This window comes from Pseudorca crassidens, chromosome 6, assembly GCF_039906515.1.
Source record: "Pseudorca crassidens isolate mPseCra1 chromosome 6, mPseCra1.hap1, whole genome shotgun sequence".
NCBI lineage: Eukaryota > Metazoa > Chordata > Mammalia > Artiodactyla > Delphinidae > Pseudorca > Pseudorca crassidens.
The window spans coordinates 26,884,394-26,899,147 of record NC_090301.1 but is presented as its reverse complement, the minus strand read 5'-3'; the positions used below and the strand labels follow the sequence as shown (position 1 = coordinate 26,899,147).

Sequence of the window (14,754 nt, the reverse complement as noted above, 5' to 3'; positions counted from 1 at the left end):
TATCTAGAGTGTAAAGCAGCAGACTGTCTCGAGGGCATACAACCCAATTTGAGTTAAGAGCGTCCCCAGTAACTGAGGCAGCCAGGAGCTTCTAAAGATTTGGTGAAATGAGGGAAAATCCAGTTAAGAACACGCTTCCATATATATGCATAATAGTTTTAAAAAGTAAAAGGTGAAAGGTTTCATAAATACCCCTGTCATTTAATGTTTTTTTAACTGTATCGATTATTTTCCAGTTGTGTTTCAAAGACACTCTGATACAACATTTAGAGCAAAGTGTACTGTCAATGCCTTATGAAAACAAAATCTAGATCTTCACTCAGAGCCCCTCTGTACCAAACAACAACAAAAAGCTGCACTCTGGGACTTCCCTGGTGGCGCAGTGGTTAAGAATCCGCCTGCCAATGCAGGGGACACAGGTTCGAGCCCAGGTTGGGGAAAATCTCACATGCCGTGGAGCAACTAAGCCCGTGTGCCACAACAACTGAGCCTGTGCTCTAGAGCCCGCGAGCCACAACTACCGAGCCTACGTGCTGCAACTACCGAACCCCGTGTGCCTAGAGCCCGTGCTCCGCAACAAGAGAAGCCACTGCAAGGAGAAGCCCGCACACTGCAACAAAAGTAACCCCTGCTCACCGCAACCAGAAAAAACCCGTGTGCAGCAATGAAGACCCAACGCAGCCAAAAATAAATAATTTTTTTTACAAAGCTGCACTCTGAACTAAATTAAATAGAGTTGAGGTTAGAATTTTAATTAAGATGAATGAAAGTATTTTAATACCCTACTACAGTTAGATGTGTAGGAGAAGGAAAGAAATAACTGCTCTGTTAAAGCACGCATCAGTGGACTTCCCTGGTGGTGCAGTGGTTAAGAATCTGCCTGCCAGTGCAGGGGACACGGGTTCGAGCCCTGGTCCTGGAAGATCCCACATGCCGCCGAGCAACTAAGCCCGTGTGCCACAACTACTGAGCCTGCACTCTAGAGCCTGCGAACCACAACTACTGAGCCCAAGTGCCACAACTACTGAAGCCCACCTGCCTAGAGCCTGTGCTCTGCAACAAGAGAAGCCACCCGATGAGAAGCCTGTGAATCGCAACAAAGAGTAGCCCCCGCTCGCCGCAACTAGAGAAAAACCGGTGCGCAGCAACAAAGACCCAGGGCAGCCAAAATTAAAATTTAATTAATTTAAAAAATTTTTTTTAAAAAGCACACCTCAGTAATATTTCCAGATTTAGTTTCAGGGTTAAGTAAATAACAAAGTGATAATCATACTGTTCTGCACCAGACCCACAGACATATTTGTTTTGAAATCATTGCTCATGGAAATAATCCTAAAATTATAATTAGGGAAATCATGAAAGACCTTGATGAAAAAAAAAATAATGAGAGAGATAAGGATCAGCAGTTCGCATAGTCAATATAAGTCCTAGTAATAGTCCAGAACTCAAAGTAATATCTATTTTTCTTTAATGGTTGAAGTAGTCTCTCCCAGAAAATTTTTAAATATGGCAAACGATAACAACCTCTCTTCAATAAAGCTAAATATATTTTGCAAGTAACCTTATGAATTAGAGGATGACCAAGCCAGTAGGAAGGAAGTAGAGAAGAAAAGTAGAGAAGACATAAACAGAGATAGCAATGACCAAAGGCCAACACTCATACACTTACAAGTATGCAAGTTTTTGCTAATATCTCTGCTCTCAAACATCACAACCATCCAATGACAGCAGGGTTGCTAACACACAATGTGGTGTGATTGTGATGTGGGTGTGTATTAATTTATAAGGTGGGGTATGAAAGCTAGAGGGTTGACACCTTTGAATTAAACATTTTTTCCATTCAGTCATCAAACTTGTATTAGGACCTAGCAGGAACAAGATGAGGAATAAGAAAGTATGAGAAAGATATATTCTCTGCTCTCTAAAATCTTAGATATAGTCTTGTAGAGGAGATGACAGACATTTTTGATAAAGAACACTTAACAAAAGTGTAAATGAGGGACTTCCCTGGTGGTCCAGTGGTTAAGACTTCGCCTTCCGATGCAGGGGATGTGGGTTCAATCCCTGGTCGGGGAGCTAAGATCCCACATGCCTCACGGCCAAAAACCCAAAACATAAAACAGAAGCAATATTGTAACAAATTCAATAAAGACTTTAAAAATGATCCACATCAAAAAAGTCTTTAAAAAAAAAAAGAGTGAATGACACAGCACATGATTAATCACCAAACAAATATTGAAGGAGTAAGTGTTAAGTGATATATGAGTTTGGATAAGAGAGAAAAAAGTCAATGGAATTTCAGAAAGGTCTTAGTAGAAATAGCTCAATCTACCCCACCACATTTTTTTCATGTTTTTAGGACACATTTGATTATTCTCTTCTCTATGAACACATCTAAGAAGGAAATACCATTCTATAACAAGAATCAACTTCAAGTCAGTTATATAGCAAATTAAAATTTTTAGCACTTTTCGTATTCACCTCTTTGGTTTGAAATAAATTTCACTAGAAATATGACCACTTGGGATATTTTAAATAAATGATGTCAGACAATCTTACATGGTAGCATAAGTTCACCAAAATTCTATGTCAGTCAAGATGTGTTTTCTGTTCAGTTACAAACAATATTTGCTCACTGAGAATGAGGTCTCCTTGTCACAAATTATTGTGCTAAAGTTAATTTTCATATGGATTTGAATACATTAATTTCAGCTTCTATGGAGAAAGCAAGACTGCTTCAAACTTTAAATTTGGGTTAAAATAAGCACTTGTTTCTGAACTTTATAGGTTTTTAAATATTTTTCCAAAAATTACCTGAAATAGTCTTTCCTTCAGCAGTCTAAAACTCATGAAATGTACTGAATGTAGTGTTTGAATTTCAAAAATGCTTGATTTGTTCAATAACAAGGTCCCTTACTGAACTATTTCTGGAATGTTTAAAAATTATAGTCCAGCTTTTCTGAAATCTTTAATTTGCAGATGCCCCTTGATTTTTACAAATAACCTACTTGTAGAAATGGACAAGAAGTTTACATATATTTCATGAAGGCTGTTTGAGGGTGGGAGATTTGTAGATGGGAAGAATTATCCTTCTTCCCTTTGTGCAGATTAAAAACCAAGCCCCCAAAGGTCTTTTTTTTTTTTCAAGATGGAGATACATTCATGAAGTTTTACTGAAGCTGTTTCCCTCACCCAAATGAAGTAACCAGTCACTTTAACTCAAAGTTCTGTTCGTATTCTCAAAATGACACTGTTCAGTAACCCTAGAGGCTCAGCTGTTAAAGTCTCTGGTTTTATAAAAATAGTGAAGATGTTTCTTAAGGCCCCAAAGGTCTTAGTTTTGAATCTGTACAAAGGGATGGATGATAATTTAGCTTTAGATACTGCCCTAAGTTTGCATACAAGCCAAGGATGGAGCCCAAGTACAAAGATGGTCTGGGTTTTCTGGTCCACATCACAGTTGCCTAACACTCCCTTCTCTGGCCCTTTCAGATGACTCTGTCAGCATGCCCAGTGTGGTAAGTGAACAAGAAGCTTACCTCCTGAGTGCCATTGGAAGGAGGCGGTTCTCCAGCCATGTCTCCAGCATGTCTGCACCTCAGGCTGAGGTGGGCATGTTACCCAGCCAAAGGTAAAGAGCCATGGATATGTTATACTCTGCCTTTGGGGGCAAAGGTAGAAATTCTGAAAACTCACTCCTGTTATTCTAAAAAAGGACTAAAGAGAAGCAAACAATCAATGTTGTTAAGTAGACCATTCAAACAACTTTTCAACGAGGGTTGCACAGGCAACAACTTGTGGAGAGTTTTCTAAGCCAGGCCAGTAGAAGGGATCTCAATTTCTGATCCAAACATTGTTTCTCCTTAAAATTTTTCTATAAACAGATATATGGTCTTCTTTCATGGTCTTCTTTCAGATGACATTCTTGTATTTCAGCTATAACATCAGCTAAGCTAATAATGAGTACCTGGCAAGTGTATAGGACTAGCTTGATATATGTGGTAGTTTAGACTTCTGGTGTATCATCAGTATTTAGTTGGAGGTAGTGATGCTTAACCAAGCAGAAGAAGACCTATGCCACTATGTGTGATGTTGGGCAGGTCATTTAACAGGAGCCCACTGTTTTCTCCTCTGTGAAATGAGAGGTTAGCTAAAGTTGGTCTTTAAGGTAACTTCTCTACCTAGAGAGTTTTATGTTTCCATAGCTAAACTCTTTAAAACATTTTCTTTGGTGTTCTCTGCCCTCTAAGAATATAGATTTAAAACTTTCTATATATAGTTTACCATATATATGGTTATATAGGAAATGATCTGACATAAGAAATAAAACTATCTATTTCAGAGGCAGTATTTTTACTTCAGAAACTGAATTCTTTAAAAGAATCAGTCTTATGTGTTTTTTATCTAGTTTGTTGTTTATTCTTATTACCTATAGAGTCATTGTGGTATAACTTATACACGGAGAATAAGAACAATCAGGTCACATTCTAATGATCAGATAAAATTAGTTTACGTGCAGAAATAATTACCCTAGATCTATATCCTTTAGCAAATCATTCCTGAACTGTACAGATGAAATAAAATTTGTGAAATAAAGCCAAACTTTGGAGAATATTGAAAAAATAGGGGGAAATGATAAAAGATTAATAAGTGAATTGCATACTTAAAAAGAAAGCATTATTTATGTACTACTGAGTTATTACAAAACTTGCTAGTATATAAGGATTACTGTCATTGTAAGAGATGGCTTTACCTACCATTTGGTAATTTCTCTTTGAAAAGGAAGTCTTATAAATCAAATATATGAACAAAATCAGAGCCAAACTATAAAATATCCAAAAAAAGATGTAAAGCCATACAAGCAGTTAATACTGGTAAGTGGTGATTTATGTTTAATTGCTAGAAATGTGCAAACTTCTATCAAGAATAAATGAAAACTATCTAGCAGTCTGTCTAAAAGTCTAAATTAGGGAATTTTAAGTAAAGAGTTTTTTGGTTATTTACCTAAAATAACTAGGCCATCAATTCCCTTTGTACATATCCATTAAGGAGTTATCTCATTCCTGGGGAGAAAATTTGTTCTATTACGGATATACTAGAAATCCAGAAAAATAATATAGTTAAACCCTCTGGGCTAGGGAAGGTAATTATGTCTCTGTGTGTGAGGGAAAGCCTCTTTCTGGGGATGGTTGCTATTTTTACAGTGTACAATTAGGTGAACAACAATTCTCTAGAGGCGGGCACTCCAATTTTCTAAATTGTTTAATTCCATCCATTTTAACAACTATTTATTGAGTGCCTCATGAGTACTTAGCTCAGTGCTAGGCACTGAAGGAAAGGGAGAGAAAGTATAATCACAAATTCCCAAATCAGTGTGATCCAAATAAATCGATAAACTAATTATTCTTTCACCAACCTGACAGGTTTCTTCTTTTGACATTTACAATTCAGTCACTAGAGGATGGAGTGAGGACGTAAATGCGAGTTCCATGTGAATTTTCCAGGGTTATCTTCCTTCCGTTTGTTTACTTGCATTTTCACTGCAAAATTAGCAGGTGAAGTCGGGTTCTTTCTTTGCTTTTCTTAATGGCATCAGTTCCAAGAGTTGGGTTGTGGCAGTTCATGGTAAGTGGTTTCTGTGTGATCATGTCATAAGACACAAGAAAGAAGCAGGATCCTAATCGATGAAACATCTGTACATATGATAGGTGAAAAATCATAACCACGCAGCCAGATGGTTACCAAAGGAATGATAGTTTTGTCCTCTACAGATTCGTTCTGCAGTGCGTTCCAGAGCTCCCGTGTCCGTTCGGAGCTCGTTTTAAGTCCCAACTCTTGACCAATAAATAGATCACTCACTCCTCTGAGAGTCGTATCCACCCAAAGCCCCTCCTCCCCGTTGGCTTGAGTCCTAGGTCTTGACAAACCCAGCACAAGGTGAAATGGTTGACTGTCTCCTTTTCCTTCCTGGTTCTGTTAAATTTATTTATTTATTTTTGGTCCTTGGAAGCAGAAAAGTGCATGCTTTTTTTCTTTTTCTTTTATTTGTTTGCATTTTCTTTCCCTAAATGCTTCATCTCCCTACCCCTCCTGCAGTGAACCTAATGTCCTCGATGACTCCCAGGGCCTGGCCGCCGAGGGCAGCCTCTCTAGGTACAGTGTCAACGCTACCTGTGTATTGGTGTCTGTGCTGGGAAACGAGCTGTTCCCTGTCTCCTCTGTCTCTCTGTCTCCTCTCGCCCCGTCTTGACATCGATTTCCATTCCTTGCCCTTTGTTGCTCATAAACACACGAGCCTGGAAGTCAAAGGTGTAGCCTCCTTTATTTTCAGCTTCAGAGCTCAATCAGAGATGGCCTAAAACGTTAACTTTAAAAAAAAAACAAAAACTTCCTGGAGTTCTCCTAGGGGCTTATCCCATGGACTGTCTCAGGAGTTTGATATGCAAAATGTTAAATTTATCCCACCTAATCATTTTCTCCCCTGCTGATATTCCTTAAGAAACATTTTTTTCAGAAGCCTTTTCATACAACTCCCCATCATTAGGAAGCCTCAGTCCAGACAGGTTTTTCAGCTAATACCGTGGATGATAAGAAAACAGTGATGCTATAATAAGAATACCAATGTCAGTACGATTTATATAATTCCCTCTCTTTGATGCATGCAGCATGACAGGCTATTATAGTAGCTTGTTCAAACAACACTTACATAAAGAATGTCTATCCCACCACGAAGATGACCACCAAATTTGCCATGAAATATCAGACACAGACATTTCTTGGTGAGAGAAGTCTTATGATGCGAACAATGTAATGGCTTAGCTATTGGTTTAAAGCTTCAGAAAGGGGGACTGCACCTTTAACACTCAGTTAAACCACGGCAAACATTCCTAATTCTGTGCTGTTGATTCACACCTCTCAACTAATCCTCATTAGGGGTAATGCTTCTTGTTCTTGCTAAGAGTGCCTTTGTTCCATCTCAAGATAAAATATTCCCTTTCAGGTTTGCATTATATAGTGAGTTGCATCCGTGTTTATTGCTTTATCACAAAGACGAGGAAATGTTGAGAGGCCGTTCCTGTGAAAGGTTGTCCTTTGTTTCCTTTGCATCTTGTTCAGATTTCACATTTTCTTCCACAGTTGAAAATGGGAAATTTATTCCATCATCTGGTGTATCTTTTTTTTAACTGGCCCCGTAATTCATGACATTCATTTGTGTTTGCGAGCCCCTGCCTGGACAGGTCAGTCTCTTCTTGGTGGTAAATGTGGAAGTGCTGCAGAGTGCAGGCTTAATTCCATTACCGAGAGCTTTGGGGATGAGGAAGAATGCAGCAGTCCTTAGGGAGGTTTCCCTTCATTGTTCACAGTGTTGGAAGAGCTCTGAACCAAGCCTAGCACTGTGACCACTGGTTTCAAAGCATTCATTTGTTTAATGCTGAATATTACATACAAGACAGGAGAACCTAGTTAGGAAGATGATTTCAGTGTCCTGTTGAGAGTAGAAAGTATTAAATCAGACTTCCATTGGGCTGACTTTGTCCCGGGCCTTTTCTAATTAGGCCAAATTCTATTCTTGCTGAGTAAAATGCTAGTCTGGGGTTGCTGAGAGAAGGCAGGAGTTTGAGTTGATTTTTATAAATTCTCCCAAGGACTTGGCCCTCTCTGGCAGGCTTAAGGGTTCAAATGACTGATCTGGAGTTGTCTAAACCAATCCAATCTGCTCTGGGTCCAGTGTTGATAGGAATAAACCCAAAGTTCTTGCTACCTGAGGGTGGTTCAGAGCCAAAACTATAGGTTTTATCTACAGTTGAATTAGTCGCTCATGGGAGAACACTGATGACTGTTTTAGATCATCTGTTGTTGATCTGTTACTCCTGTAACTGGTGTGTTTTAGTTCTGGGCGTCAGTCACCTGGATTCATTTGTGGTCATTAAGAAACCAGAAAATGAGGCACTCACTTTGGATTCTAAATAATTCTGTAAATGCAGAGGCGTTCCAACAGCCGTAGCACGTCCACCTTTGCCATACACTGCAAATCATACCTCTTGAATTCCATCATGTCACCAAGTTCTCTTTGGAGGAGAGGAACTTTGGGCATTACTAAGAGGTGGGTTTATAAAACAGGATATAGATTTCTTATATTTGGTTTCCAGACTTTCTTATTTTTGGCATGAAACTTCTTTGTGCTGCAGACTCTTAAAATCCTAAAGAAGCAGTAAGACATTAACAATGTAAGTTACATTTAGCACATACCTGAGCACTCAGGACCTAAAAGACACCCCGAGTAATCCTAAGGAAAACCTGACTCCAAAGCTTAAAGAATATCAGTAAGCAAGCATGCCTAACGGAAAGTAATAAACCCCGTTCCTCCTCACAACCCCACATTTTGATAAACTTTCTGGGGATTGGCTTTTGAAAGAGCACTTGTTTTAGGCAAAATGGGCAAGTTGGTCTGAGGGCTAAATGAGGAAGAGACCAGGATAATAGTATAACCTGATGAATAGGTGGAAACCAATAAAAATTTTGCAGACCTTTAGAAAATTTCTTCTAGGATTTTTCTTGAACCTGTGCTAGCTGGTTTCTTATAAAGATTCATGGCAAGAAGTATAAGCCTGTTAGAATCACTATGCTGAGAAAAAAATTTTGTCTTTTGGAAATTAATAAACTGCAATAATATTTCATGGAAGAATTCTCTTCTTTAAGAGTGTTGCTCTTGGAAGTACAGAAACTTCATTGTAGTTCTTCCCTCCCTGTACCCACCCACAAGTACACACACCATGGACCATATTTTCTCTCCAGAAGAATATAGACATACAAAAAGTTATTCAAGCACTTAGGCCTAGAAGTTTATACTTGAGAGTTAAATTTGGTTTGGACACGTTAGAACATTTTGAAAGACAGGAACTGACAACCAAATATAGCTTAAAAAAAAAAAGATTACAACGCTATTTGATTCTGTAAGGGTAATTTTAATTGCAGTGGAAAATAAGAATGTGGCTCAAGTTTGAACAAGATATACAGTCTGGGTGAAACAAAATAAAAATAACCTATCCATCTCATAATCATCCACATTTTCAAAGTATGCAAACTTGGCAAGTACTCCCAAATTACAAAGAAAAGATGAAAACAAACTTTTTATGTAGCTGAGAATTAATAGCTAAGAAAATGTGTGTTGTGATACCCAGAGAAGTGTACTTTGCCAATGCTAAATCAGTTCTTATAGGATAACTGAGATCCAGATTATTCCCCCTTTTTATCTGATTCTAGTCTCTAATCTCTAAATTCTGTGGCATTTAAAATATATCTTCCTAGGGCTTCCCTGGTGGCGCAGTGGTTGAGAGTCCGCCTGCCGATGCAGGGGACACGGGTTCGTGCCCCGGTCCGGGAAGATCCCACATGCCGCGGAGCGGCTGGGCCCGTGAGCCATGGCCGCTGAGCCTACACGTCCGGAGCCTGTGCTCCGCAACGGGAGAAGCCACAACAGTGAGAGGCCCACGTACCGCAAAAAAAATTAAAAATAATATATATATATTTTCTTGGATGTTGTGGAGGCTACGTAAATTTTAAACAATAATCTTTTACTGGGAAAGGGAAGAGGAGGATTTTGTCCACTGTTTATGTCTCTGTCCTCTATAAATGCTTTATGGCTCCTTCAGTGCTGGCTTTATGCATTCCATCACAAGGCAAGCACTCAGGGAAAATGGCTACGCTGTGTGCTTTGTACTCTCCCTACAGATTTCTCTAACCATATTAAAATTGAAACTAAAGGTACAGATAAAAGCAATGAAAATACAAATTCATTTTCTCTATACTAATCTCACCCAGTACTTCTACTTAAAATTTTTATTTATGAAATCTATTTCTAGATTGAAATACACTTTTTTGTACTTTGAGATGAGTGATATAAATTTTTGTTGTATTACTGAATGGCCCTTTGTTCCCCTGTCCTTTAAGAAATACCACTAGTTATATATTCCATTAGGAGATACATATGTGTTTATACACTCCAATCCAAGTCTTCATGCTGAAAGAAAAGAGGTCATTTGTGCCAGAATTGTCTTCTAACGTTGTCTAAATTTCCCTAGCTTGTAAATTACTTCCTTGCATTTTGAGGAAGGTGTTTTTGGTTTTTGCAGAAGGTTGAGTCACATCAGTTCTGCCAAGACCCAAGTATATTTACTTCTCTAAAATCCAGATCGTTTGCCATAGTAATGTTGTTTAGTGACTCAAAAATACAAAGGATGATTTTAACTTCCATTTAGAAAGTTTTATTTGCTTTTATACTTATGGTTTTGCCTTTTTATTTGGCAAAACACTGGAAATCAGCCATTCTCAAATTCCCAAGATTAAAATTTTTAGGGAATCAGTTTTCCCCAGAGAGATGCTTCAGGCAAACACCATGGTCTTCTGGTTGATGTTACATTGCACACCTGATGGTCCACACACCACAAATCCTACATGTGACGGAAATACTACATGACATGGGGAGAAAGTAAATTGAGACCACTTTTTATATGCAACTCTAATTTGATATAGACCGGAACTTACTTCTTCTGCATAAGTAACTTCAGTTATTAATTTCTCTGTCTGTTTATTATTAACATATCCTCTTCATGCAGTTAAGCCAGACTTTGATGTTCCAAATATAAACATGTTAGCATCACATTCTCAGGGAGAATATATATATGTATATATTAACTGAGCTGTATTTCCAAGGACACATCCTATAATTTAATCATTTATATGTGCATTCCATTGATGAAATACTATATCATTTACATAGAACAGCTAATTACTAAAGCTATAAACTTGATCCATTTCTTAGATATAAGCCTCTCTATCCATAGAGAAAATTTTGATGCTTTTGATCCTTCCTTGGAATAATCATGATGAAATTACCATTGTTTTGACATTTAACACTCCCTGAGCAACGTGTATTTCTTTTCTTGCACCATTTTTTCCCTCACAATCTCAGATTACTGAATAAAATGAGACAAGCGGACTGCCTCTATTTCATTTTCTCTGCCCAAATATTTTTAAGACATTTTATTACCTACTTCCTTCTAGTGGTCTAGAAGCAATAAATTCATTACAAGTGTAAAACAAGGAAGCATACTATGTTACATCACTTTTCATATTCAAATCATTTTACATCAACTAACTTCTTTTCTCTACCTTAATGGGAGGTAGGTGGTAAGTATTAACCTCCCTTTACGGCCAAGGGAACTGAGGTAACATTTAGATGTCAATGAAGAATCCATTCCAGTGAAAGCTTTGCTTGGTATTTGGGAGAAACTTGTTTCTACTTTTGTGCCTATGGTAATTGAATACTCTTTCCAATTTAAGACACGTTAAAATGTATAATTAATCAGGAGATGTCATTTCAAACATGCCAGCAACTTAGTCTGGATTGCTTCTCAGAATTTATTGCACTGTTCCTTTGGGGTAATTTTCCATCTTCATAGAAAGATCATCTATGGTACAAGGCCATATATGTATAAAAATAATGTACATTGATCTTTTGAACTTGATATTCAGGAGAACAAGAAAGTTTAAAAAAAGTCTGTTTTTAAAACTCTTTATGGAATTTTGTATTGTGTATCCCAAATGGTCTAATTACAATATAATTACATGCTTATTTCAGAAGAACTATGATAAACTCCATTTGGGAATCATTGGTTCTCTTCTCGTGGAAATATGAGTAAGACTTTTAAAAAATGACACGTGACTGTGTCAACCATGTGATGATTAACTAGTTGTTAATAAAACAGGGGAAACGTCTGATTGTCCATCCTGCCACCTGCACGGAGACTGTATTTAGGTAGCTCATTTTTTTAAAATAGCAATGAATGCATACAGTCTTTCCTTCTCATGGACAGTTGCTGACGCTGCATTCCTCTGTGGAATATTTTACTGTCAAAACTCTTTGCAGATGACTCTCCTTTTGCAAAGGCAAAGCAGAAATTAATTACCCATTAACCAAATAATCACATTGGCATCATCTACAGGATTACAGTGTTCTCTGGGGCACGATACATTTCTTTTTTTTCACCTCCACTCCCATTATACATTCCTATTATACATGCATGCAGAATGAAAAATGATCATGCGTCCATGACAGTTCTTTCAGCTTCACCCAACACTAAAATAGGAACCACTGCCAGCAGTCATTTTTGCATATATAAAAGACACACACACAGTAAATTTGGGGGGAGCAGGTTGTTGCTTTTGTAAATTGTGTATTATGTTTGGGTGCAGCTGTTCGATATTAAACTTCTAAGTTGTAATGACAGCTTAATTACTTTGCCAGCCTTTTAAATCTAAAATCAGTTTTACAAGACATTTAATTGTCTATCTATGCGACTGTTCGTTTACTCAGTCAGAGAGACTTCAGGCTGCAAACATGTGTTGAATGTGACCCTTCACCCAAATGGATTCTGTGTCTGATGTGTTTGATATTCGTTCATCTTATTTTCATTTAAATTGAAAAATTTTAAAAGGTGTTCCCATCCATGTGATAGAGTTGTACATGTTTGTTCGTCACCACCTTTCTCCTTACCCTTGAAAAAAAAATTGAGATTAGCGTACAACATCTTAAGCCTTTTGGTGGCTTCCAAACCAGGGGTGTGATGTTTTGCTGAATGATAGATCCGGCCTCAGTGATTGAAAACAGAATCTCAATTTTGGCAGCTTGGGGCTACAAGGCCTCGTCTTCCCTCCTAAACCTTTGAAAACTCCCATCCCGGGGATTCTTTCCCAACCTTCCTTCAAAGATAACGGTATCTTTGAAGTGACTTGTATCCTGTAAGTGATTTTGACTAACACCCACCAGACAATGGTCTTGTGTGCTTGCTCCAGGGCACACTAACACTGCTGATGCTCTCAACAGGGTGGCAAGTGTGCAGAGTGAACCTGGCCAGCAGAACCTCCACACTCAGCAGCCGCTGGGGAGGAAGAGGGGCCTGAGGCAGGTAAGCAGGCCCTGGAAGGGCAGGAGAGTCATCCTGCGAAATGCAAGGTCTACTCAGTTTTTAATGCCCATGTATGTTAAGATTATATGTTACCTTCTCCCCACCTGAAATGAGCAGTACAGAACAACTTTAAAGCATGGTAAGTGCTTGGGCAAGCGGAGAGTTTGGGGCTTCTTCTCTTTTTAGCTCCGAATCTTCTTATTAGCAAAGCTGATCACTTGGTAAAATAAGTGGGCCTATATTTTTATTTGCTCCCTATCCAGAAACCTTTGCCAGCCAAACTACTGACAATGGAAGATTCGTTAGAAGGTTGATTTAAGGCCTGTTTCTGTAGAGAGGCAGAGACAGCCATCCTTTCTGCCTCGTTTCAAGATTAATAATTCAATTTAAAACTGAAATCGAAGGAAAGATCATCTTTATACATTTCCCTAGGTGGGGTTTCTTTACGTTACTGTCTAAATAAAAATCCAAATGAGGCTTTGCGCTGTTTCTTTGATGGGAGCGTCCCAGCACTGATTTGGAGACCAGACATTTTCCCAGTGCCTGAGGTGTTTTTCATCAACCTCCCCTTGAGAGTTAGCATATGGTCAGCTACAGCTTTTAGATGAGCAAAGGCTGATTGGTAAGCAATCGTTGTTAGTTTTGTATCCTTAAAGTCACTGATATTCTCACTGTGACTATTTCAAATTCTGTTAATGTTCTTAGGATATATAAAGGAGTCATAATCGTAAGATAGAAGTGGCTAAGGGGATGCCAGAATCAAACGCGTACTTGTATTTAAATATGCAGAAAGAAGTTTATTTTATTGGCTATGAATGTTAAGGAACAACCATAAGACTCCACAGAGACCCACCAAGAAGGGAACAAACCATAGTCAGAATCCTCTGAGCTCAGTCTTTCCTCCCAGGCAGTTAGACCCTTCTTGCCAGTTTTCTTCTGCCTGTTCTCTTTAGCTAAGACGTCCTCTACTGTCACGTCAGAAGACTCAGACTGAACCCAGAAACCGCCACGGGGCTCGGCTGTCAACCACCCGCAGGAGCATTCAACCTAAAACGAAGCCATCTGGTGAGGCCTCCTGTGTCCCTTCTGGCTACACATTGACACGTTGCCCTGCCACACAGCCAGGAAGGCCTGCAGAGACTGAGCTCATGCAGATAAGCACACCTTTGGGGAGCCACTAGGAAAAGGGACGAAATTTCCCAGGAGACTTGAGTGCCTTTTTTTCGCTCACCTTTCCCAATTCCATCCCTCCCCTCATGCACCTAGGAAATGGAACAGTCCAAGGTAAACCACAAATGCTATGAAATTTGTTGATAGAAGGTTGTGTTTCATTTACCCAAGCCAGGAACTGGGTTTGTCATGTGTCTTACTGAAGACAAAGAAATGATGAATAATAGGGACTTTTAAATCTTGTTGGCAGCTGTTATAGCAATGACCAAGTTCACTTAATGATCTATGCCAATTTTGTTTTTATGTAAAAACTATTTATGTGAAAAGGCTATTAAAATTTTTTTTAATAAATTAATTTTTTATTTATACTATTTATTTTTGGCTGTATTGGGTCTTCGTTGCTACACACAGGCTTTCTCTAGTTGCGGCGAGCGGGGGCTACCCTTCCTTGCGGTGTGCGGGCTTCTCATTGCAGTGGCTTCTCTTGTTGCGGAGCACGGGCCCTAGGCGTGTGGGCTTCAGTAGTTGTGGCACGCGGGCTCAGTAGTTGTGGCGCATGGGCTTAGTTGCTCCACGGCATGTGGGATCTTCCCGGACCAGGGCTCGAACCCATGTC

The 14,754-nt window shown here is 38.9% G+C and overlaps 1 protein-coding gene across 11 annotated transcripts in view; it reads left to right on the top strand.

The window, feature by feature from the left end:
• UNC80 (unc-80 homolog, NALCN channel complex subunit) overlaps positions 1 to 14,754 on the top strand; it is a 242,910-nt gene that overhangs the window by 222,579 nt on the left and 5,577 nt on the right. For 9 of the 11 annotated variants that reach the window (XM_067740738.1, XM_067740737.1, XM_067740741.1 and 6 more), the window contains exons 59-62: positions 3,493 to 3,631; positions 6,097 to 6,153; positions 12,887 to 12,968; positions 13,922 to 14,033. In XM_067740738.1, the coding sequence (XP_067596839.1) occupies positions 3,493 to 3,631; positions 6,097 to 6,153; positions 12,887 to 12,968; positions 13,922 to 14,033 (390 nt within the window). The remainder of the gene's footprint in view (positions 1 to 3,492; positions 3,632 to 6,096; positions 6,154 to 12,886; positions 12,969 to 13,921; positions 14,034 to 14,754) is intronic. The other 2 variants (XM_067740745.1, XM_067740742.1) reach the window with 1 other exon arrangement.